The sequence below is a fragment of the Malurus melanocephalus genome, unplaced genomic scaffold (genome assembly GCF_030028575.1).
Source record: "Malurus melanocephalus ecotype Western Australia unplaced genomic scaffold, MMel_1.1 scaffold_199, whole genome shotgun sequence".
Lineage (NCBI taxonomy): Eukaryota > Metazoa > Chordata > Aves > Passeriformes > Maluridae > Malurus > Malurus melanocephalus.
Window position 1 is genome coordinate 254,857 of NW_026623431.1, and position 24,597 is coordinate 279,453.

Consider the following 24,597-nt stretch of genomic DNA (forward strand, 5'->3'; position numbering starts at 1 on the left):
ACTACAAAATGTGTTCACTACACCTTTGAGATGAGCTGTCTCAGCTCTTTCCACTCTCTTGCTGTTTAAAGAAGGCAGGATTTTCAGAATCCAACTCCCACTGGCTTTCTTTAATCTCTTTAATCAGARTATTCYGAATTCTTGCAAATTGGACTATGGTTTTTTGAAACTGAGTTGTGGGCATAAGTATGAGAATTAGGAGTCAAAGACCCAACATAATACCTATTTTCTGGTAATACTTTTCCCATTTCTAGTGATTGCTCACAATCTGGACATGACACCATCATCAGGGTAACATTTGCTACACAGGTGCATTCTGTGCTGAAGGATTATTGCCCCTACTCTTTAATTATTAGGGTGACAAGTTCCTGTAACAATAGAGGCAGGATTTATACCATCCTAGTCACCTGTGTAGTTGTGGGCCTGGTTTGTTTGGCAAAAGCAATGCTAAATTATTTGTCTGAATTCTCTCTTCTGATGTTATTTTAAAATCCAAGTCTCCAAGTTCTCAGATATAACATAAACTCAAAGACCTTTTATTTCTCATCTACCTATCCCATACAACCTTTAAAGAATAATGGTTCTATCTCTGTAAACCATCTCTTCTCTGAGCTTTACCAGCCTTTCAGGGCAAGTTAATTCCCCTGCCTTTACTGGGCGTTCAGTGATATAAGAATTTATATTGGGTCTGAAATAGTTCGAAAGCAGTCAAGASGAGTCTGTGGCATTTCTACCTCAGTATCAAAAGATCTCAGGCAGGATTTTAAAGAATTCTRTTCTTAAACAATGGCAGCTAAATCCCTTTTGAACATATTTTGCTGCAGAACTGATAGCATTTCCCAGGCACGCTCACAACTCTGTGTTATTATTTACTAGGAAATATTTTGCACAGAACAAAAATGTGGTATTTTGTTCCTTGTTGTCAATGCCATTTTGTTCTGTGTGTACCCCCTGCACCTTCAAATTATACTGTACCCTTTAACTTTGGTACCACCACAGGGGGGACACATTTACTGAGGAAAAAYGTGACTAGGTCCTGTTCCCACAAAATTATTCACCTATACCACCTCATTAATGTGATGAATCAAATGAAATGGACATCAGAGCCCAGACAGTCCTTGCATGCCAGGCCTAAGAGGACAGCATGCTGTACCCAGAGGCCATGCCAGAGGGACGAGATAGTGGTCATGCTGTTTAATGCAGCACTTGAAAAAACGTGGTGGAATGGCCTTTTAAAACTTGGTAGGGGAAATACTAAGTCTACATTTAGGAGAGATTGCAGATGTGATTGAATTCTACCCAAGTGATTCAAGTTAACAAAATAGTTCAAAATGGTTTGTACTCTAAGGATTGCACTTGATTTCAAACTGCAGTAAAGTCTGACTGTGAGCAGGGATGGCACATTATGTATCATAAAACTTATTTTCCACARGAAAAAAAGGAAAATCAGTACTGCTTCCAGGGTCTTATTTTTGGACTAGAGCCTCTGCTAACATTTTTTCACAAGTTCCTTTATGTGTCATCATTTGTTTTTAGAGCTTTGATTTAATGAAATGTATTAAAATTGATTCCATTAATAGAATAGCTGATTGCAATATTGAATGAACCTGCTTGTAGTACCTGGCAGTCAGTCTCAAAGCTTTTCAAAAAATCCCCAGAGAAATACATCAAGCATAAAGAAATACCATGGGGTATGCATGGAAATGAAATGGGCTTAGATTAAAATGCTGARTGCATCTGAGTTTTAAACAAGGCAATAAATATATAATTTTGTCAAAAAACAGATGAAATACATTGCTTATCAGATTTCACTCAAAAAAACAATATTAATTTAAATTAAAATTAAATTAATATTAAATTTAGCCCTTAAAGCTAAATGACTAAAAGGTTCCTACATATAGATGAGTGAATAGTGAAACTGTGAAACAGGAAAATGTATTTAGAAAGGCTGGTTGTAGTTTATGTTACAYGCCAGCCACTGAAAGGTATACATTATCTCAAAGAGGCAACAGATAACTTRTGATAGAACATTTTATTAAAGGTATTAAAGCATAAGATCAAAGCTGTGGAACACTGTTGCATGTGCCTCCAGAAGCTCAGTGGACATGACACTTGGTTAGAGGTAAGAGACTCATCTCCCAACCCATATTGTGTCTTACTAAGGACAGAGATTCAATATTCAGATCAGACATCCCACAAATACATAAAAAATTCTGGGACACTGGACACACACACCATTGGCCATTAGAAGATACTTCAGATACTCAGACAGATACACTCCAAATGGGGAAAAGAAAAAACTTTTCCATGTGAAAAAATTCCGGAATGCCAACKGGAAAATGAAAACACTACCTGCTTTTAAGCATCCTAACATCAATAAAACACAGTGACATTGAAGTCATCCTTAGCACAAGTTAATAAAAAGGCCCCACTGCTTGATTTCTATGCATTTAAAATGCAGGTTTATTGAAATTTCAATCTTGCCCTCTCAATAGCCTTTGATTTATTCAGGAGGCAGTTTCAATCTTCTCTTTTGGTACTCCSTTTTTAGAAATGTGCCTTTGTAGATAAGATTATGTCCTTCATGACATCTAACTATTAACAAATCGTGAATCCATGTAGTTGAAAAACACATTTTCTTATGCAGTAAGGCAAGAGGAAAACTTTAGAATGAAGGCTACCCACRTCAGACATCTTGTGTCAGCTTTGACTGAAATGACCAAAGTAAATCTAATCGTGCCCAAATCTAGAACTAGAATGGGGTTGCGAGTTAGGAGTTCACAGAGATTTAATCTATTAGATGATTCTGTCTTTTTGGGGTAAATCAAGGGCAAAAATTTCAAAGTGAGCCTTTGAGTTGGAGGTCTCTTGATAGGGATTTCCACCTGAGAAAAACTGAGGGAGTCCCCTTAAAAAGATGCTAGCTCTTGGTACCCAAAAATGTAGTCTGGCATCCCTAACAAAATCTCAGGTTAACAAAATTACATAAGGAAWGTAATAAAAGAGTAAGTCTCTGAGATTCTGACCATTTTATTTTATCAAAAATATTTTTTTACCCTTTTATTAACAAAGGAAAAAATCAAATACTTTTCCTCAAACTCACATGTATGTCTACCCATTCATAAAATTGCCCATTGATAACACTCACRACTTAAAAGCTTTCAGTCTACATTCCTGCAAATTTCATTCCCATGTCAAGTCAAATGAAATAACATTCTGGTGAACTGCCATCAGCAAAGGGGAATTATAAATTACAACAAATAGTGTTTTTATGGTTCTGAAATAAAGACAGAGGAAAAAGAATTATCTTACCACATACCATGTAATTCCTAGCTGTTAATYGATTTCCTTTGTGCAATCTTTGTGCACGTCTGTTTTCTTAATAATGAACTGCTATCCCCTAACCTCTTCACTTCTCCTTTCCCTACTGAAATACATGGGTAGTTYACAAAAAAAAGCAAACAAACCAACAAACAAACAAAACAAAAATATTAAATGTTGGTGCCCATCTCACATGCTAAACTTGAGACAAACTTGAGACAGCCATTAATCTGTTCAAGGTAAATAGAACAGAATATACTGGGGCAGAGAGCAGGTCATTGCTGCAGTGTAAAGAAAATTATGGTAAAAACTTCGTACCTGAAATGTTACCCAAACCAATACAAACCTTACTGCAGCACAAAATCCCTTGTATACAGGATAACTCTGCAGACCCTGTTCAKGAAAATATTATACAGAGCCATTAAATTAGCTCTGCACAATTTTTCCTTCAGTTATGATATACTGTGATAATTAAAATCATTCACCCCCCTTCTTCAACACACATTTCAAGAATTAGTTATGGAGGCTGTGTCTAGACACAGACTATTCACCTACAGAACACTACTTTAATCCACTAGTGTGGCTGAAAAGTCCTACATCATCCTCCAAATATAAGTCATTCATTCACTTCAGGCATCAACAGATTCCACTGACCTTGGCTAAATCATTTTAATTGATCTATTCATGTGTACACAAAACAAATCTACTCAATTATTCTACGCAAACACAGTCAGCTTCCAGATCATTGAATTCTTACATATTTATTCACCAATTTGGATAATTTTTTGATGTACTGTAGCAGTACAGACTTCCCTAGTGCTAGAGGGTTATATAAATCTATCTTGATGAACACACAATCTGTTTAAAAAGTGAAAAATGAAAAAGGCACAGAAATTTGAAAGGGCTTAGAAGAACACTGTGAGAAAAAGGTAAGGATCTTCTCCAAAAAGGATCRGCACGTACAGGTTAGTGACAACTTTTCTTCTTCCCCTAGATTATTCCCTGGTTCCCTGTTYAGTCACATGGTGACCTCTTCCTTATATTTTGGTACCACCTTTTTTACTGAGATCATCTTTCAACTTCTTCATTTAYGAGGCAAATGACTATCAGTTAAGGTTCAGTGAGTGCAGACCTTCTGGAAAGGCAAGATCAAGCTTCGCAGTGTTTACAGAAATGCCCAAACTTAATTCAACAAAGGATTAAGGTCCAAACGCAGTAGGGACATAGGTCTTGTAGCAGAGCTGACTACTGCCATGTGAGGCTTGCTGGTACCCAGCTTGTTAAAAGTCTGCTTGTTTAAGTCTCCTTGAGCTGCAGTCACACAACTGCACTGTGAAGGATCTCAAACCCTGGGCATCTTCTCACTGCAATCTTGCCTTCCCCAACAGCAGCAGCAGCTTCTCCCTTTGGCAAATCTGGAGCAACTAAGTGAAGAGGCCAAGTCCTGCTGCCCAGGGAAAGACTTCTGTTTGTAGAGGCTGCACTTCTGCTCTGAATGTGTCGTGGAGCAGAGAGAGAAGCAAAGGCATCGTGTTTGAGAGATGCACCTCCTTCCTTTAACTGCAAGGCTACTTTAACTTTTACGCCCCAGGTAATGGAAAATGTGTAACTATTGCACTTTCCTCAGCTGYAGAAGCCAGAAAGCCTCATTTACCTGCAATGGGGTATTATCATTTGTATTCTCTCTTCTTTCTAGCTTACATATTCAAAAGCCACCTCCTCTCCTAAAACAGTTTGTAGTATCTCTATTTGGGGTTAAAGGGAGAAAGKGCAGTTGTTCATTATGTTAAATATCACAGTAAAAAAAGTTTCATTACAGAAAAAAAAGGTGGAAATTAAGATTTGTGGACCCTCATTTAACAGATGCCAGCTGGATCACAATACTTAGAGTTTTTCAAGTCAAGTTTTTCAAGTTTTTCAAGTGTGTGTTTGGGTCTAGTCATAGGAGAGCAACTGTAATATGGAATATAATGGCCTAGAGCTGGGTGAATTGGSAGAGTTCAAGTTTGTGCAGTTCTCCTGGCAACCTGGCAATTCTAGAAAAACTTAATTCACCCAAACCTATTTTTCTTAGTGGGAAGAAARCTTAGGTTAATTTTGAAAGAAACAGGATTTTCAGTCTGATCTCAATGGTACTAAAGCAGAGTACACAAAAAAGGAAAGCAATATAATTTCACAAATGAGGTGGGACTGTGCAGGATTAACAAACATTATGTTTAGTCTCCAGAATTCATGTGAATTGAGGAAGGGGATGAAGAAGTTAGTAACTATGGACGATGAACTGAGCACAGTAATATCAGCAAACATGTTGACTTATATTACATTACATAGCTTTGTACAATTAATCTACTCTGATTCACTGGTATMTYCTTCCAAGAAAACCTTCCCTTTCTYSRAAGCAGTAACTTTTCTCAAATTGTCTGATGCTTGTACTATTATATAACACCATGGCAAAACTACTCATTCTAAATACAGTGGCTTTWTTTTATCAAATGAATTTGAAAAAGTGCATGTGGAGTAGTGCTAATTAAGACTGTATGGGTGTATTATCCTTATGTGATGGGGACCACAAGTTTTCACAAAATCCTGATCTGGTCATAATTAATCATGACAAGGATCCTGTTAAGCTGAAAGTGATTACTTTCAGCCTAACTAAAAGTCACTATTGATTATGGTTTTGGGCTTCACCAGATMAGTCATGTTATCATATTTCTTCTGCACAGACAGAAAATAATTAAAGATGATGCAAAAGCACGACGCCCTTAGATATTCTCCAAATCAATATCAAAAAGTAATGTAAAAATACWACTTACACGAAGTTCTAAACATATTTCAGGGAACTAACTAGAGTAACAAAAATTTCTCTGTGAAAAAAAGAGATTAAAAGACTACATATGGAGAGGTAGTGAAGTTCACTAAGAATAGTAACATCCAACTACATGCAGAAAAAATAATTATGCCACATAAAGGAAATCTGCCTCCTGGTAGGAATGGCAGACATTGTATGCTCTCAACATGATTGCAGCCTTGTCACCCACCCAGACAGCATGCTTTTTCAGATCATGCAAGCATTTACTGATAATATGAAGTTAGGAAACAGTATTTTGGGAAGATAATGGAAAAGGTAAGCTAATATGGAAGATTGTCCTGCCTCCATCTTCTGGTTTGCCAGCCTTTCTGCAGCTGCAGTTCCTGGAGCTGATCTTTTCTGTGATTCCCCAATCCTCCCCAAGGCTTGACACTGCAGTGGGGTTAGAGGATCTCCAAAATTAATTTATCAAATGGCATTTATCACTAAAAGTGGCACCTTGTAGAGATCAGCGACAGCCTCTGTGCTCTTGAAGTCATCCTCCTCCTCCAGATCCCACCGTGCTTGCCGGTGTTTCTCTGCCAGCTCATGGTAAGCCTAAAAGGAACACAGTAGGCATATTCAAATAGATTAAAAGATCTTAATAGCTTCTTGTGATCCTCCCCTTCCCTTCCTTCCATGTATCACTACAACAGTAATTGTGCTGGAACTGTGACTCAGAGGGAAATGAAACTTGCCTTACTACCTTCATTTGGGCTTATCCAGTCTTAAGTATAAAATTCCTTACCCTTGGCTAAGGGATTAAATAATATGTAAATACTACTGCAAAACATGTGAAATGATCTGATTTGAAGCCTGCTTTCCAGGGTATGGATTTCACTACATCACAGCCAGTTTTAAGAAGTGCAGAACAGTCATCTGACATCATCAACAGACAGCCGAGTTACAGCTCTATCACACTGTACAGAACTTTTACACTGAGGTTGGTCACCATGTCCCATGGCGGTTCCCAAAATGCTTATCTTTGACTTGGTCCTGACTTGGACCTTGGTCACAGTTTTAAGAGGGATTAAATTTTTTTCCCCAAGTGAGGACTGTGACTGTGGTTGAGGTGGCAGGCCCATGGGAGACTAAATTTCACAGACAAAGACCATCTCAATTTATAAACTGTAAGTATTACAGATACATATTCCCTATTTTGATTTAAACTGCCTAGTGCTYCTTTTCATTCCCATGGTAAATATGKTTTTTTTCATTAGGCACATCAATAGTACTCTTCTAAATAGGACCAAAGAGCCTGTAAACTCTTCATAAACACATCATTCTTGTAGAGGTAGACTTGAAAGTTSTTCTTCTCATGGAGTCCTACTTTAGGACAGAATTTGATTTATTAACTGCTGTAACTTKTATGTCCACTGTGGGTAGGCAGAGCCAGACTGCATTACTGTAACTGACACTTTATGGTTTGTTTTCTTCATTGATCATTCCTGTATTCTCTGCCAGTAAATGACAAAATTAAAATGCTCCTTTTCCAAAAGAAACACAGCTGAAGGACACAGAATTATACAGGATCTCTAACTTTTACTATMTATCTCATTCTGTCTTATAAAAAAAATGGATCTGTAGCAACTAAATCATTACCACCCTACTTGTGTTCAGAAGAATCTAATGTGAATAAAGTTTATGGCAAAATCCACCATCATAACTGGCAACCACATAAAATTCAACAGAAAGGTCAGTTACTGGCAAGGCAGCACCATGGTGGTGTGAGCCCCTTGATGAGGTGAATGGGGAGAGGCAGAGAAAACAATTATTTTTCATGCGTACAGTTCTGAGCTCATGGTGAGGCTTTGGAATCAACTCTTTTACTGTTGGGCTGACTATGAGATTACAAAACAAACTTAAAATAGCTCCTCAGTGACAAGTGGATTGTTCTCACAAAAAACTATTACTGGACTATTAAGTCAAACTGTGGGAGCTGCAGGTATATGCAATTTTTTTTTATTCTTCAAACAGTTTCTGCATTTAAGACCCCATTTTGTTATGGGACTAAAGACTCTCCCACTGTGACAGCAAAAAGGMTTGCATTTTTAGCTTTCATAATTTGTATACGGGCATTTCATAATCCTAAAACTCAGCTGTGTTCTGCAGCATGAAGTACAAGTTGTCCCTCCCTGCTCAGTCTGTCATAAGCAGATCTTTAGCCTGCAGTTAAAGCCTACTTGACAGCTTTCTAAGGTGTAAGAATAGAGCACCCCTTGCACAAAGCTGTGTGGCTCTACCTTTGCAGGGAAGAGGTCTTAATGCAAATTTTTTAAGCTTTGTTTAATTAATCTGTGATGTGTCCAAGAGTTTCCAAYGATGGGTATAAGGAAAATAATTTACAAGTGCTCACTAGCCACAAAAATGTGTGACAGAATTATTTGTCTCAAGTTATGAAAAGCCCAAGATGTAAAAAGTGTTCTACTTTTTTCAAAGTGCCTGAAACATTTTGTTTTGAAGTGAGGTGCTGCCAGGCAGGTGTGCATACAGAAACTGCATTATCTAATTCATACAATATTATTAAAGAATATGTCCCTGAGGTGCAAAACTGCAGTGTTAAGATCAATAAATTTTGATAGATAGCTGCAGCTGGAATCTGTGTCTTCTCATACAGTAATTTTATCTAAATTATTAAGACTTCATTTAATGCTGCTGGATGTAACCACTTTCACCTTAAACTATTTCTTTTCATGAAAATTGAGGGGTTTTTTAATTCTTAATAAGGTGGGCTTGAAGTTCTCAGCAGTTATTTGATTTTTGCAGCTTTCATCATTTCCAACTAAGAACTCTGATTTTGTATATTCATTTGGAATAACAATAAAAAATCTCTATAGAAAAYTGACCAAGAAAACATTACACTGGCCATTATATAGCATATTAAATTATCARTTGCAAACCTTCTCTAAGGCATCCTGCCAGAGATCATAATTAGTTTTTCCTCTATTTCTGTGAAATTTGGTAAGTGTTTTGAGCCTTGGTAACCCCTCATAAAAAGCAATTCTATCAGTGCAGACTGTTTTCTTCTGCAATGCAGGCCTGATACTTTCCTCCAGAGATTTCCTGTCTCAAAGCAAAYACACAGTATCTAAGTAAAAGATGTTTCCTACAAAAAACGCAATCTTGCATTAATCCTTTGGCATTCTCTTCCAATGCAACATGACAAACCCTGAAGGAAAAGCCATGGCAACTGRGGTTCTGACCCTGTCCATGTGTGATATTGCACATGATTCTCATGAGGRCTCAAATTCCCAATTATATGGAACTGGGGGAAATCTGCAATATATTTGGCCTCAAAATCTTATAGAACAGTGAAAATAAGCTCTTACTTGCTCACCTTGAGAAAATTATGAACATCTTTAGTAAGGAAAGTTTTGCTAAGGAGATTCTCTAGTTCAGCTTCCCRTCTGCGTTTGGACTCTTCCTTCTTCTTTGCACGGCACTCCAGCCGTTTCAAGATCAGGTCTTTACTTTGTTCCATGCATTCTGGAACACAAACCACAAACAATTAGGCACCACAACCCCACAGGGAGAAAGCAGCATCTGCTACAGTCACACAACATAAGCTCACAGAAATCTGTTARTGAGTAAAACAGACAAGTAATCACCATGCCGGATATCAAATTTGCATGGTACCGTGATGGCCTTTTCAGATGTGAACTTCTAGATTGTTACAAGGCACATAAATCTATCAGGTTTTTGGACTCCTATCATCCTGCACCCTCCCTTTCACTGGTGCTGCTGTTTATGCAAAGGCAGCACATTAGTTCAAGAAAGATTCCTTCCTGCAGCAYCCCAAACCTTCCCCTTCTGCTTCAGGAAGGTTGGTAAGTGGCTCATTACCTAATTGCAGATATGTACATGGTGCTACAAGGACAGGGCAGTAACATATGGTGGGGAGAAAAGGTCTAAAGCAGTGCTAGTTCAGATTAGGCTGAACTGGCATGCAGCCATACATACCAGACTTCTAAACTGACTCATCCAAAAATCTGCAGGAAAAGTTGTCAAGGTCCCTCCAATTTTGTGCTAGCAATGGGAACTATTTGGGATTAAACTCCTCCCCCTTCCATTCCCCCTGTAGCTCCAAGTGACATAAATTCATGAGTCTATTTGGATCCTGGGCTGCCGAGTGCAATCGGTGCTTTAAATGTTCTGCCTSTTCACGTCTCATTGCCTGTCCACCYAAGAAGGATTTTATTCATTTCCCCCACTTGCCCTGCCCCAGAGCAGTACTTCACTCCTGACACAAGCAGCTAGAGAGGAATGCAGAAGAACAGTTACCTGTGGCTGCTGTTGTGCCACGTCAAGCCTGTTTCAATTATGAGAAATTATTTTGCAGAAGATGCGAAAGGGAACACAGTACTGCAGCACTAAGAATGTTATTTATTTTCCATGCTAATTTATTGTGCTTATCCACAGGCAGATGAAGCAGTTGACAGAACACTTGAAAGTGCACCAAAATACAGGAAAGCCTGCAATTAAAATATCACTCAAGTGAATGTAGCAGTGTTTTACTTTTAAACACTACTTGATTCCTTCCTACATCCTTGCTTTATGTCCTAGGAGCACAGTCTTGCTGGCTCTGTGCTCTGTTTGCGAATTATAGGTACAGTTTAATTTTTGTATTTAAGAGCTCATAAGAAAGGTCAACATAAGATTCTATTGGGATAAATGTTCCAATATATATTTTTTAAACCACATTTCATTTCTATCTAAAACCAGGAGGTTGATAATGTTCTTCTGCACAGGATGTACCAACTATAATATACAGCTATATATAAGTATAAACACCTACTTTGCATAAAATCAAGGCCTTGACAAAGGCATTTTTGCTTTGCAACAAGTGAAAATTAACAAAAAGAAGGTAAAATCACCCACTGACACCCATTTATGCTTAAAGAGTGTGAGTGGCTGAACCTATGCAGAAACTATGAACCAGGCATAGCCAGTTCTAGAAGCAAACATCCATGAAATAAACTATATCACAATAGACATGTATTTGTATTCACTATAAGCTAGATGTTCTGAAAGTGGAGCAARTCTGCAGCACTTTCTATGATGAAATAACTGGCTTGGTAGGCAACAGGAGAGTGATGGATATTGGCTACCTTGACTTCAGCAAGGTTTTTGACGCAGTTTCCTGACAGATCCTCACAGAGAAGAGGATGGATGAGCAGGCAGTGAGATGGATTGAAACCTTGCTCCAATTCCACCCAGAAGCCAGTAACTACTGGTGTGCCCTAGCAGTCTATAATGAGTGCAATCCTGATCAGTAGCTTCATTAAAGACCTGGGTGATGGGGCAGAGTGCAAATTTAGCAAGTCTGCAGAGGTCACAAAAATGGGAGGAGTGGCTGATACACCATACATGGTTGTGCTTCCACCCCTAGGGCACTTGACAAGCTGGAGAAATGGGCTGATGCAAATCTCATTAACAATGGGAAGTGCAAAGCACACRCTGGGGRYCACTCAGCTGGAAAGCAGCTTGGCAGGAAAGGACCCGGGGGTTCTGCTGGACACCAGGTTAACATAAGGCAGCAGGTAGAGGGCTATGATCCTTTCTCTCCATTCAGCTCTGGTTAGGCTRCACCTGAAGTTCTGTGTCCAGTTCTGGGCTCCACRGCACAAGAGAGACACGGAGATACTGAAGAGAGTTCAACAAAGTGCCACAAAGATGATGAATGGGCTGGACAATCTCTCCTGCGAGAGAAAGCTGAGAGAGMKGGGCTATTCTGCCKGGAGAAGAGAAGGCWCAGRCYCTGAGCATGTATACAAACAGCTGGAGAGTGGRTACAAAGAGGACAGAGCCASCCTTTTCTGTAGTGCCCAATGAAARGACCAGAGAGAGGCAGCTGCCAGAAAGTGAAACACAGGAGGTTCCTTTTACCACGAGGATGTCTGAGCACTGGAGCAGGTGGCCCAGGTGGAGTCTCCATTCTTGGAGACAGAAGCTGTCTGGACATGATCCTGGGCAACCAGTAGTAGTTCATCCTGCTCAAGCAGACAGGGTGGACCGAATAATCTCCAGAAGCTCCTTTCAATCTTGACCATTTTGTGATTCTGTGAATTTATGACTGAGGTAACACACAATTCATCAACACTAAGCCCAAAGTGAGTGAGCAGCACTGCAGCAAGAACATAGTGCAACACGTCTGCATTCATTCTGACTATTCAGTTCACTGAACTCTAAACCTAATGCCATTTTGCTGCAACAATTTTCTTTAAATATGTCCAAAAGTGGCAGAAATGGTTCTCAAAATTGYGTTGAAGTAGTTCTCATTATTTTCCTTCTGGCTAAACGTTTACTTTAATTTTCTGTGAGTGCTGATGTGAGCCCTGAAACAGCACCCATCAGAGTAGGTGGGGGTGAATTTCTAAACATACTGGGCATTAGGTAACACTCCAAATTACACAGGGACACCCTCAAATCAGTGCGTTAGTCAGCTTAGACTGTTATAATTGTGCATTGTCAGATAGACAATGTGAAGAGGTGTAAAAGGAGAAGACTTAATTTAAAAARTATTTTAGTCTGACATAATAAAAGATTTGAAAGAAGATCATAAGCATTAACATTATCTTTTCATGAGAGTGATAGCACAACTGCTTTGCATATAGCACAACTGCTTCTGGCTTCACATGCTAGCAGGAGATCATAAGACAGTGTCCTACATCAGCCAGTGTCATCAGCAATGCCAAGTATGTGAACAGTAAATGGAGAAATATCACGAATACTGGTAGGAAGTATGATTCTTCTTCAATATTCAAATTGAAGAAATTAAATTATGAGAGTAAGTTCCTAGAGTAATATCTGGAACAAGACATAAAAGGCGTAAAGTCCAAGTCCCCGTTCCAAACTTACACACTCCAGAATAAAACTGATCTTGGTCAATTTATCAATATCTTTTTAAAACAGAATGGTATAGGGCTGAAGCCATAATTTTTTTCAGTGTGTAATACAATGAGAAGTCATGCAAATCATGAGCTCCAGTCTAAGCACTCACCATTACTGTAATGTGCCAGCTCTTCCCAGAAGGCCTTGTGCAGATCTGTTAGAAGTTCTTCCTTTTGTCGGACTGAAAGATTATTCTTTACAGTTAAATGGTCCAGAATATTTGACATAATATTTAATCTACACTTGCACTCTTCTGGTATGGAGGACTTCATTGAATCAATCACTTTCACCATAAGCTCCCAGTTGAATAACCTTTCCTGAATGTCCTAAACCAAACATAAAAGTTCTGTTCAGAAACCAAGAACGCGTCTTTGGTTATGTTTTCCTTTCATTGAATTATTCATTCCCAAACCAYGAAGAAACCACGCAAATAACAATCTTCATGTACTTAAATACTTCTGAAAGTCTTGATCAGTGCAAGCAGTAGGTTTACTGCACATTCAGTTGCAAGAGCTAATCTAAAATTACTAGTGTTTTTCATTATTTGACCTGAAGTCTGGAAAAGACAACAACAACCTTGCAGAACAAAAACACTCGAGTACAGATGGACAGAAGAGAACATGGAAGTGCTCTACCTTTTTTCACGACACTATATGGCACACCAGTACAGGCCCTCATTTTGAAACGAGGACACATACCTGATTGTGATAATGCTGTGATTCCTTCAAGTACATGGTYAGACAGAGTCCAATACTCTAAAATTAGTRTAATTGCCTATGGCCKAGCAGCTTTCATTGCACTRTTAAAGAAGCAGCCCATGATCAGGRGTAGGGAAAGATTTCCTGGGTGAAACTACTGCTGCTTTAACCAATGCTGCAAAGTTAGAAAGAGTCTGACAATGCAATGTCAAGTTAACAGCTGGAACTGATCTTAGGGGTCTTTGCCAACCCAAACGATTGCATGATTCTCTGACCTACTCTAATTAAGAGAGATGTACCTACAATGACTTCTGAAATGAGATTTCTGCATCATCACAGTAGTGACTTCAGGTAGGAATATCTCCTGTATCTGGACCCAGACATCTTATCTGCAGTCTGCCCATCTAAAGAACTCACTGTACAGCAGCCCAGTTTGGGTCAAGTGTGACCTGCAGCAATGAGTTTTTTGTGCCTGGCCAGCTCAGTCTACTTAGCTCCTCCATGCAAAACAAGCTAATAATTACTGTATCTGTTTATACTACAAATTACTAATAAATGCAGTGATTCCGACTGTATGTTGATCTACAAATTACATGCAACTCTTTCAGTATATCCTGTGCAAAAAATAATAAAAAACCTGTTAGATTTAACACAACACAAAGCACAGTGCTGGCGCATTTATGAACACAGTTTTCCTTCTTCAGACCATATCACTAAAAGCTGGTAAGAATTTTCAATTCCAATTGAAGTCACTGAACACACAGAATCATCTTCAAATTTAAATKAGGATCTGTCAGTCAAAATGGAATWAATACCTTGAAAGAAAAAGAAATGTCATAATGCCCACAGCAAGGATTCTCCATCATTAGATCTAGTGCTCTTGCTCCTAGTTCACCAGCTGCATTAATAACATTTTTACTTCATATGTCTACCTAAATGGTATTTGAGAATTAGAACTCAAGAGCAGAGAGTTCACCCTCCTGTGAGTCTTCCTCAACTGCAATAGAAGTTCAGCTTTATTGCAAAGAGCTATGCAAAGAGCTTTGCAATAAAGCCCAAAGAGACAACTAGATTAAGCAGCCTGCATCACTCCTMAGGCAGGACTGACAGACTCTGTGAACTGACATAATTATTTCTTTCAGACTGACTAAATCTCTCTCAACTTTTAGTTCTTTTTCTACTTTACCATTGCCTGTGAGTCTTGAGATTCACTTAACAAGCTTTCTACTGCAATCATCTTCTCAGTCAGATCCATCATTATCTTTGTTGCTTTGGTACTTGAACATTTTGATTGGTCCAAAAAAGCCTGCTGGGCTTTGTCAGTCTGCTTCCAGAAAGCTTCCATCTGTGGAATATGGATCAAAAAACAACCGATGTTCCCTCATTAATCATCTGGTATTTCATTACAGAAAGAGGCATATAAGTCTACTGAGACACAAGTCACTGAGATTACAGACAGCTTTCAACATTAGTTACACTGAACAATTTGCAAAGCTAAAGAGACTATACTGGTGGTGGCACAGTAAGTCAAACCTAACCTTTTAAAATAAATGCTTTTATTGCTTTTAACTAGCTAAGAATCAGTTAGTTCTCTACATATTGCATCTATAAAAGCCTATTATGTTTTTAGTATTTATAGTAAAAAYATAAAAGAGATACTGCAGTCTTTTTATTCTGGAAAGCTTATTTAGCTGTAGGAAAAGGTATTCCAGTCAAACAACATTTTTACAAAAAAAAAAGAAAAACTGAAAATTATTACTATTTAGCACCATCAAAGACTTTCATAGCCAGATGCTACATAAGCATGTTATTGGCTGRAATTAAGTACTTTATGCAGTGTCAGCACAGTGTATGTGCCAATTCTGATAGWCTATTGTATGGAAAATCCCTAGTTTTAGGGATTTTAGGTTCTGATCCCACAAAGATGACTGTGCACTTCTGTGAATATTCTGTGGTCTATGGGATTACTCATACAAATAAAGGTACTAAAACGTACCCATCACCAAGAATTCTATTAAGTATCCGTGAGTTTTGGAAAAAGAGTAAATTATGGCATCTATAAGTATGGCAAAAACCCATTTATATTCTCAGGGGAGGACTGGATTATTTCAAGGTACCGATCTATACAAATTGCAAGGAGGGAAATTATTTTCARTGTGATGAAAAGCATCTGCAGGCACAGGAGTGACAGATGCACCGAAGGATGACTGCTGCTGGTGAATAACTSCCTCAAGTTGCTCAGCAAGGTTGCCAGCAATTCTTTTTACGGGACTAACTCTGGAAAACTCTACACAATCAATTTTCCACTGTGGGAAGTTAAAAGYGCAAAAGAAACTTTATACAGATGTACCAGTGTTACCAGGACTTCCACTATAATGTGAAGACTCAGAGAATCAAAAGAAAGCTGAGAAAATTCCCAGTGAAGCCCTTAAGCACCAGACATTAAAAATGTAAACTCCTGCATGAAAGAGGCCCAAGATTGAGAGGATGGGGTGTTTAGTCCACTGCTGAAGTGCCACAGTCAATCAGCACAGGCAGCTCACAGAGCTGTCCTTCTCTCATTTTCATCAGCAGTCAATTTGCTCCAATTTCAAAAACAGGACTGGGAAAAAAATCCCTCAGTTTCCTGAAAAATAGTACACAGAATGTTCTTAACCTCCAGTTTTCTAGCCTGAAAGCTATTCTGACACCATCTCTTTATTAGAGAAAAAAAAAACCTTTGAAAATCAAATGCCTGCTATCAAACTGTACTTTTACACCAAAAAATGTAAATATTTTATCAAGTGGAAAGTTGCTAAAAAATTCTCTGCTAAAGTTAAATGCACAAAACATACTAAATCATTGCCCAGTAACTGTATTTTTAGTACTTCTTTCAGCTGAAAAAAAATTGTAGTCTCTTATTACACYCATACTCAGTTACAGGGATTGACAAAAGCAAGGTGCTAGGATAAAATTCCTAAAAGTCAGGCTATACATTGGCTTGAAACAAATCTTACCACCAGATAAGCAGCAGACATTTCTCAGCTGACAAAACAGTAGTGTTTTACAAAACACAAAAAAAGCTTCATCCATAAAAAACCTATTGGCACCCAAAGGCAGCTGGAAACACTTTGCTGAACCAGTGTAAAAATGTTTTCAGGACTTGTACACATATAAAATACTAACTGTGGACAAAYCAACAAAACCATTGCACAAAACAACTCCCCACCAAAAGAATAACATTAAAATAAAATTGTAGAAAAAAATAGAAAGTTACATTATCTATCACGTGCTCAGAATATTCCCTTTCCTTCCTTTCTAGGTCTTCTAGAGTCTGGTACTCTGAATTATGGGCTCCTGACATTTCWGTATTCTGGAGTCTGGAGTCAAGTTGTTTCTGTAATTCTTCAAAATCCTGGGGAAAAAAATCAAGTGATTCATTAAACAGAAGAACAAACGTAACTTCTAAAGTCGGGAGTGAATTTGTATGTCAGTTCTGGCTTATGGCTAAGGAAGCTGAACAGGAGTGTTCAGAAAGTTCTGTCTCTTGGTAATGTGCCTTCTGTAGTAAGCAAGGAAATCTCCAGATATACAGCAGCTCTGAACTAAACTTAATACAAATACATATATTTCCACCAGGATGTGAGTACAATCAAAGCCGTTGTCCATCTCTGCTGCATTCAAGTTTTAGTAAACACTGCTTCATGAGCTTTCATACTAATAAYCCTGGAATCTATCTACAAATAATATTTTTATTTTAATGCATGTGYCCCATCTTAAATGGTGGCTATGAGTGCACATGCTTTGTTTAAAAGTTCAGGTAAGAATCCAGGTGATAATCAGTGAYTCCTGCAGAGTGCTGGCACACATGGATGAACATACCTGTAATGCTCCTAAGGGATAAAGTGTAGGCTGCATGCTTATATGAGGTTTTACCGTTTGTCTTAGAAAAAGTCCTTATAAACCAGGGTGATTTTTTCCTGAAAGCTGATGTTGCTGACAAATACTAGTCTGGTGCCATTGCTTAGTAGGTTGATACCTAAAAGGGTGATTCTTCCATCACTGCAACATGCCTTATATAGCAAGCATTGACTTCCAATACCACCCACTTCTTGGTGTCAATGTATTAGCTTGATACCCTTACGCCTCAAAGAAATGTAACCAGAGTTTGACAAGCTTCCCAAACAATTTCATCAAAATCCCATATTTTTTTATGATGCAGAATTAAAACAGGAAAACACTGTTTGCAATAAAACAATGTAACACTGTTGCTTATTGCCAACACCTCTTTTACAGTGTGGTCATAACCAGCTTCATTCCTTGTATATCCCCCCTCTAAGACTGTCAGATTTACAAGGTCTTTCACGTCATCATATAAGACACGGACACCCCATATTGGCACTGAAACAACTGGACTACTCTTTCAATTATTAGATCTAATAATACAGATTTCATCTCTGTCTTGCAGCCTCTTAGGTGCATGAAGACACCAATGCCTTCAAACTTCACTGAGGGTTAGACTCTATCAGGAAACATGCCTATTGCAGCTTAGCTCTGTTTATAATTTGAAGTCATTACCAGAAGCCCACCAGTAAAAAGATTTTGCACACCTAATTTCACTTTTTATCTAGTAAATACAATAAGATTTAATACTAAACCTGAGGATTTAAGGCAGAAGAGTGCTTTATGGAAAATGCATTTGGATAAAAATCACAGGGTACAATTACAGAGAYTCCTTATAATAATTCACAGATTGTGAGACAGCACAAAGTCAACAACTAGAGCTCACAAGCTGTTAGACTGATGCCTAAATGTGAAATTCCATACATATGTAAGAAAAAAATAATTGGTACTGTGATTAGGTTGCTCTCAGTCCAAACACTGGATTGGATCAGGGCTGGATCAGCTCACATAAAGTCAAACTTCCTAAAGGAGGCTGGACCAGATGATTTCGAGATGTGCTTTTCAATCCAGTTTTTTCTGTGACTGGAAACTGGAAAGTGGAACCAATAGCTGTTCTATTTTCTATAGTTTTGTAGAGTTTTTTTTTCCTTCTAACAACATTAAAAATAGTACTGTGACTCCAACTGAAATGCATATTGACTGCAAATGTGTGTCTTCCAGTTCAGAAATGGCATATGGACTTTGATACAAGTGCATGAAAGAAAAAAGGATGATGAGGAAAATTAGTATATTTTCCCCTGATGAAAGCCTTGAGCTTCAYACTGCTACTTTATTTCCTGCTATTTTATTATCAGCAATGATACATGGGACCAAACAAAGCTCCTGATAATTAGAAATTATTACATTTGAGTGAACAGGATTCAAAATGTTCTGTTTGCTTAAATGGATTCAACTACAAAGTACTTTTTCTTTAACAGATTACACAGTTCACTTCATACAACAACGAAGAGGAAAAGCATACAAGGTAATGGAGAAAGATTRTAACAAGAGAGTTTCTTTGCATTTCTTCAGAAACAGATTACAAATGACATTGATATTTAAAAGGAGTAGSTGAAATGGCCTGCTGTGGTAGTAAGATTAACTGTTATTTTGTGTGGCTGTAAATATTAACCAACAAACCCACTTACATTTTCCTGATTTAAAAGGAACTGCTTCAACAAATCATCAGTAATCTTCTTTTTACSATGTAAGTCTGTGAGGTATATTTTGAAAACCTGGATAAACATCTGTTTAAAAGGAAGCAAACAAAACACAGTTAAGTGCCTGATTGTCATTGTAACGACATCTCTGTGATAGCTTTTGCTGATTTAAATCRATCAGGGACATTACAGTGAATCATAAGTGAAGTACATCAMCAGCAACTCTCTAGTACTACCACWATGAAAAATTCTTTGTTCTGGCTTYAGTAMGATACTGGAAGATGGTGTTACACTYTAACAAAGGCAAGGAYATAATCTCAYAYATCCTTKTAACCAGACAGACACATTTGARACTAYTCTTGACTRGACAAATTGCAGATCACTTGAAAAYACAAAGCCCATTTTTCTAAAGTTTAATGAAGCCCTAAACTGGAAGATACTAACTATTCAAAATATACTAAAGACTCATTATTCTGACTTCAACTGTAGTCAGCCACATGATACGTCAAACATTTTTATACACAACTSGAAAGCAACCATCTCAAACTCTAGCTAGCTTTTCTTGCAAGAAAAATACTTATTTTGCAGTTGTGTGCTTTTTTTTCTGTTTAAGACTGTGTGTCTTCCAAAAGATGTTTTTGAACTTTTTTAACACTAGRAAAACTTTGGCTTAACCTTTTCCCCTCTTGCCTCAATTAGAGTTTCAGTGTAAGGTTAATTCACTTCATTTCTAAATGCTGCAACATTTTCCAGTGTGGRAATAAAAATACGTGAAACTTAACAGCCATCTGCCTGTTACTCATAATCTTGAAAACAAGATGATGCAGAACTTGCCTGCTTAAAACATGTAAGAACATGAATAAATACGTATTTACATATAAAAACAGTTATTGAAGGCAACATGTCAGCTGAGCTAAATCTGGAAAATTTATTATAATCAGAGCTCAGTAGAAGAGAAAACCATAAAGCAGTCATGTTTTAGATCTCACTTGCAAATGTTTTGGATASGAGTTTGACAAGTTTTGAACACACTACCAAGATACCATATACTGTAAAAGAGGAAAAAAGGGTTCAGGAGAAGATTGAAAGGAAATAATATATTTCCTTAGACCTGATGCTAAAAAACACTGAAATCAGAGAAAGTAGAGTGGGACAGGAAGAAACTATTCTCAGACTGATTTATTTTCCCCCCTTTGTTCCTTCTAGCAAAAATATTAAGCTATTTAAATATTCARCTAAAGGCCAAAGCCATTTGTARTRATRWCTGGTGARYCAYGAAGTGTGTTAAGCTCATTTTCTCYGTGTTTCTGTGATTACGTCACTATGTTGCTACTTACCTTCATTTAGAAACTGATGATTAACTTTGAGATCAAGTTCAACCTAAAATAATCAAGCTAAACTTCCTTCCAGAATCTGATCATAAATTCCCTTTCTCATCTAATTAGATGGGGATAATCCAGAAGATGASAAACTGCTTCCCAGGTTTACTTTCCTGTTTCTTTCYTTGGRTGTGTGMAAAATGTCTTCAGAAAATCTCACCMTTTGAACTATTCTCAGTGGATTTAATAAATTGTAACAGAAATGACCAATTTGTTTAAACAGAGCCCAAGAAAAGAGGGGAGGAGAAAACTATAGATTTTATGTCCAAATTTGTATTAACTGAGCTAAAACTCAGCAGCAGAAATGATGCTGATGAAATGATGAAATGACCTGATCATAACTAGCCACCATAAAAAAATGTTACTGAGTATCCTGTGGCCGTAATTGTACATTTCTGAGGGTTTTTCTTTTTTCCTTGTCAGTTTTGGACATGACTTGATGTAGGTAGTTATCTATGGTTTAAATGGTACCTTAATTCCTCAGTCCTACAAAATCACAACAATTATCACAACGGTACTGATTCAGGTGAACTGAATTTTCAATTTTATTCCAAAAGCCTGAAGTCTTTGGAGTTGCAACACAAAAACAAGAAAGTTTGTCCTTAAGACAAACTCATCTATTAAATAATTAATTTATTACCTCTTATTATGAGCCTCAAGTGCTGTATGTTATTCTCTGGAGTATGTTTAAAACCAAATTTTTGTATTTCCTATATTGATATTTCACAGACCAGTATACTTCACTAYATTTTATTTCTTTATGAAACTCATATATATGCAGAACAGGAGAAAACAAATAGAGACAGCAATGTAGAAATGCAACTCTGCCACACTACATCCCAGCTAGACAGCTGTTTATTATTTCCTAAACTGATATTCAATTAGGATGTTCAAAACAATGAGCTGCAAATGAGATATAAGTACCTACCACATGTTTTTCTTTCCTGAGTTCAGTATCAAGAAGCATGAGATCTTTTAAAATAAGACTGCAAAGGCAGAGCTTAACATCAAAACTAAAACAAAGATTAAAAGTGCGTTAACAATCTAYATGATGGTTACATAAAAGGACAACACAATATTTCATTTAACAACTAAATTTTCCTAAAAACACCGCCCCAAAACAGAAGTGAAGTCACTTTATTTCYACATTGTCTTCTTTTCCAGGAAAGATTACTGTATGTAAAAAGTAAACAAAACCAAGTCATGCTTTTAATAAAGTTGGTGTTGCAGTTTCCTCTAGARAGAGACAAGGTGAACATAGACATGAGTGGATACAGCAAGGCAAAACATGGCTTTAAATTAAAACCGCCATAATTAGAGTGGATATTTTGTAAATCTTCCTTGCTAGTACCTTTCCCAATCCCCATGAAACAAATATGATTTTCTTATTCATGCTAATGAGAGTATGGACACATGTATTCATCTAGGGGTATCTGACTGTGGTGCAGCTAAAAGATAATCAGAGCTGTCAGTCCATTTCAATTATCTCTGCAGGCAGTATGTCTGAGAGAGGAACTGTTTTCCCACAGAAAGACATGAGAGGCACCCATTAAAATGAAGGGAACAGACTACTGGGTGTTCTCAAGGCACCTGCAGCGTGACATGGCATTGCACAGTGCAGAGTGGAGTGCAGAAGACTCTGTCTCCAGCCAAGCACTGAGCATATGAACCATAACAAAAAGATCTCCTTATCCTAACAGTGATGCACCTTTTATAAGACAGCTTTTGCCCAAGTTTTGATCCCCAAAATTTCACAAAGAACAGGGTGTCTTCCAACAGCTTAATATATTAAYCTCCCCAACAATGCTTTTAGGGTTATAAGCAGATAACCCTGTCCTGATGTGGTGACTGTGTGCATTCCTTCTCCTTGAATGACTGTCTTGAAAACCTAGGAAATGACCAAAAACAAGGATAACTTTACTGCTTACCTTTCACATGTCAGCACCTCAGGGAAGCTGATCACCTTTAGGAAGGCTCGAGCCTGAAATCTGTCGTCGCTTGTTGTGGAATGTATTGTTGTGGAGGAACTACAGTCCTCTTTGTCTCCCTGGCTCAGGGATCCCAGGCTGCCTGACATAGATGTCTCCACCACTTGATTAGGCAGAACTGCCTGCTTTGGATTCTCATGCAAAGATGGATTGGATGAGCCATCTGCCAAAGGCTGTAAGTCAAAGAAAATTCACAAGGTCAATTAATACAACACAATAAGGAAACAAATATCTCATCAATTTTCAGTGTTTACTTTCAAGGAAGAAGTTATACAGTATACACAGCAAGTGTTTCCATATAAATGACAGGCTTTTGCATTGCCCAGCAAAGTAYTCTTCTGTTTCAGTTAGCTGCTTGGTGCATGCTTTCTTTCCTCCTTTAGATCCTTGAGGTATTTTTCTTATGGCTCCTTATATAGATCCAACTTTCACTAATGTTAAGGGGCAGACAAGCTCTCTTAAACACAGTGAAAATTGACTGGACACCATGCAAAGCATTGCAGGTTTCAGGGGGAGCTGAAAACAGTTGATGCCTTACAGAATAAGCCCTGAGTATATGGACTACAAAAAAAGAAAGATCCCGATTAAGCAGACTAGCAATACATTTTCTTCCATCACTTGACTTGACAATTTACTCTGACACAGAATGATTGTCATTAATTTTTACAAGAAAAATGTAAAACCTTACCCTAAATTTCTGGTTGATGGGATAGACCACTTTTGCCTTTAATGCAAATGCTGTGATGTTACTGCTCAGAGGAGACTCACTTTCCTGYATGAAAAAGAACAGAAAACCATTTGGGAACAGTAGCAGAGCTGGCAAGTATTCATTCTAAGTATGTGTGCCMTTTTTTTGTTACACAAAACAAAGTTTTATGTAACAAATGTTACTCTTGATAACTAACTGCTTATTGATTGTCTCTGCTTTGGTGCAAGAAGTCTTCTCATAWGGCTCATTCAGAGCAGGAAAACCTGAAAAGAGAACTTTTGTCATTACTACTGCCACAAAATGTTTTTAATCCTCCAGGAGAAAATAGGCAACATTGGGTTTTTGCAAAGTATTTTCATTTTGTGTCTTGTCATCCACTTCCCTACCCTTAACAACAACTAAAGATTTTACCTGAGACTGTAATCATCTTATTAACAGAAACAACTAAAGGATGATAAGCTCCATAGATAACACCATGGCTATAAATTCTGTCTTTAAATAAGAAACAATAAATTAAGCAAAACTAGATGCTGTTTTTTGTTTTTGTTTGTTTTTCCAGGAAGAACTTTTATAATACAACCCTTACCCAAAATCCAGAGAAAATAACAATGTTTTTCCAAAGAACTTTTAATAGATAATGGATCTTTTTAATGCAATTTACTGTATCACGTAATCCGACTTTCTACTACTGCTGTTTCCCAGATGCTGGAAAAATGGGATCATCAGCTTTGTTTTGARAATTTAAGTAYGGCTTAATAAAAATTTGGCTATAAWCAGCAGATAAAATGTGTAAATCTGAGCACCAGGATTTCCCATTTTATCTGTTTCAGTTTTGTCAAATACAATGAAAGACTTAGATTTGTCAAAACACAGGGATTTTTAATACAGCTTTTTTCTACAAAATATCAAAGCACTAATACTATTTCTACAAAATATCAAAGCACAATACTAAGAAATTGAAAGAGAAGAGCAAACTGTGTAATTCATTAGACTGCTATCATTGCACTTTTTCATCTCCATTTCACTTACTTCCATTTTTTGGTTTACTGATGAAGTTAAAAGCATGGGGGCAGCAAGGTAAACACTTGCCCATAGTGAGCAGTCCCAGTGCTGCAGTGCTCCCTCATCAGGGGCAGGAGGGGACAGAGCCATTGCTCTGCAGTGGCTGAAGGCAGAGCAGC

General features: G+C 37.7%; 1 protein-coding gene across 2 annotated transcripts in view; it reads right to left on the reverse strand.

Annotated features, from left to right (window-relative positions):
* Positions 1-24,597, reverse strand: part of EVC (EvC ciliary complex subunit 1) — a 47,307-nt gene that overhangs the window by 18,139 nt on the left and 4,571 nt on the right. For both annotated transcript variants that reach the window (XM_057373478.1, XM_057373477.1), the window contains exons 3-11: positions 23,396-23,479; positions 22,648-22,880; positions 21,648-21,732; positions 19,329-19,427; positions 17,015-17,152; positions 14,945-15,103; positions 13,170-13,386; positions 9,507-9,655; positions 6,629-6,727 (exon numbers count right to left, since the gene is read on the reverse strand). In XM_057373478.1, the coding sequence (XP_057229461.1) occupies positions 6,629-6,727; positions 9,507-9,655; positions 13,170-13,386; positions 14,945-15,103; positions 17,015-17,152; positions 19,329-19,427; positions 21,648-21,732; positions 22,648-22,880; positions 23,396-23,479 (1,263 nt within the window). The remainder of the gene's footprint in view (positions 1-6,628; positions 6,728-9,506; positions 9,656-13,169; positions 13,387-14,944; positions 15,104-17,014; positions 17,153-19,328; positions 19,428-21,647; positions 21,733-22,647; positions 22,881-23,395; positions 23,480-24,597) is intronic.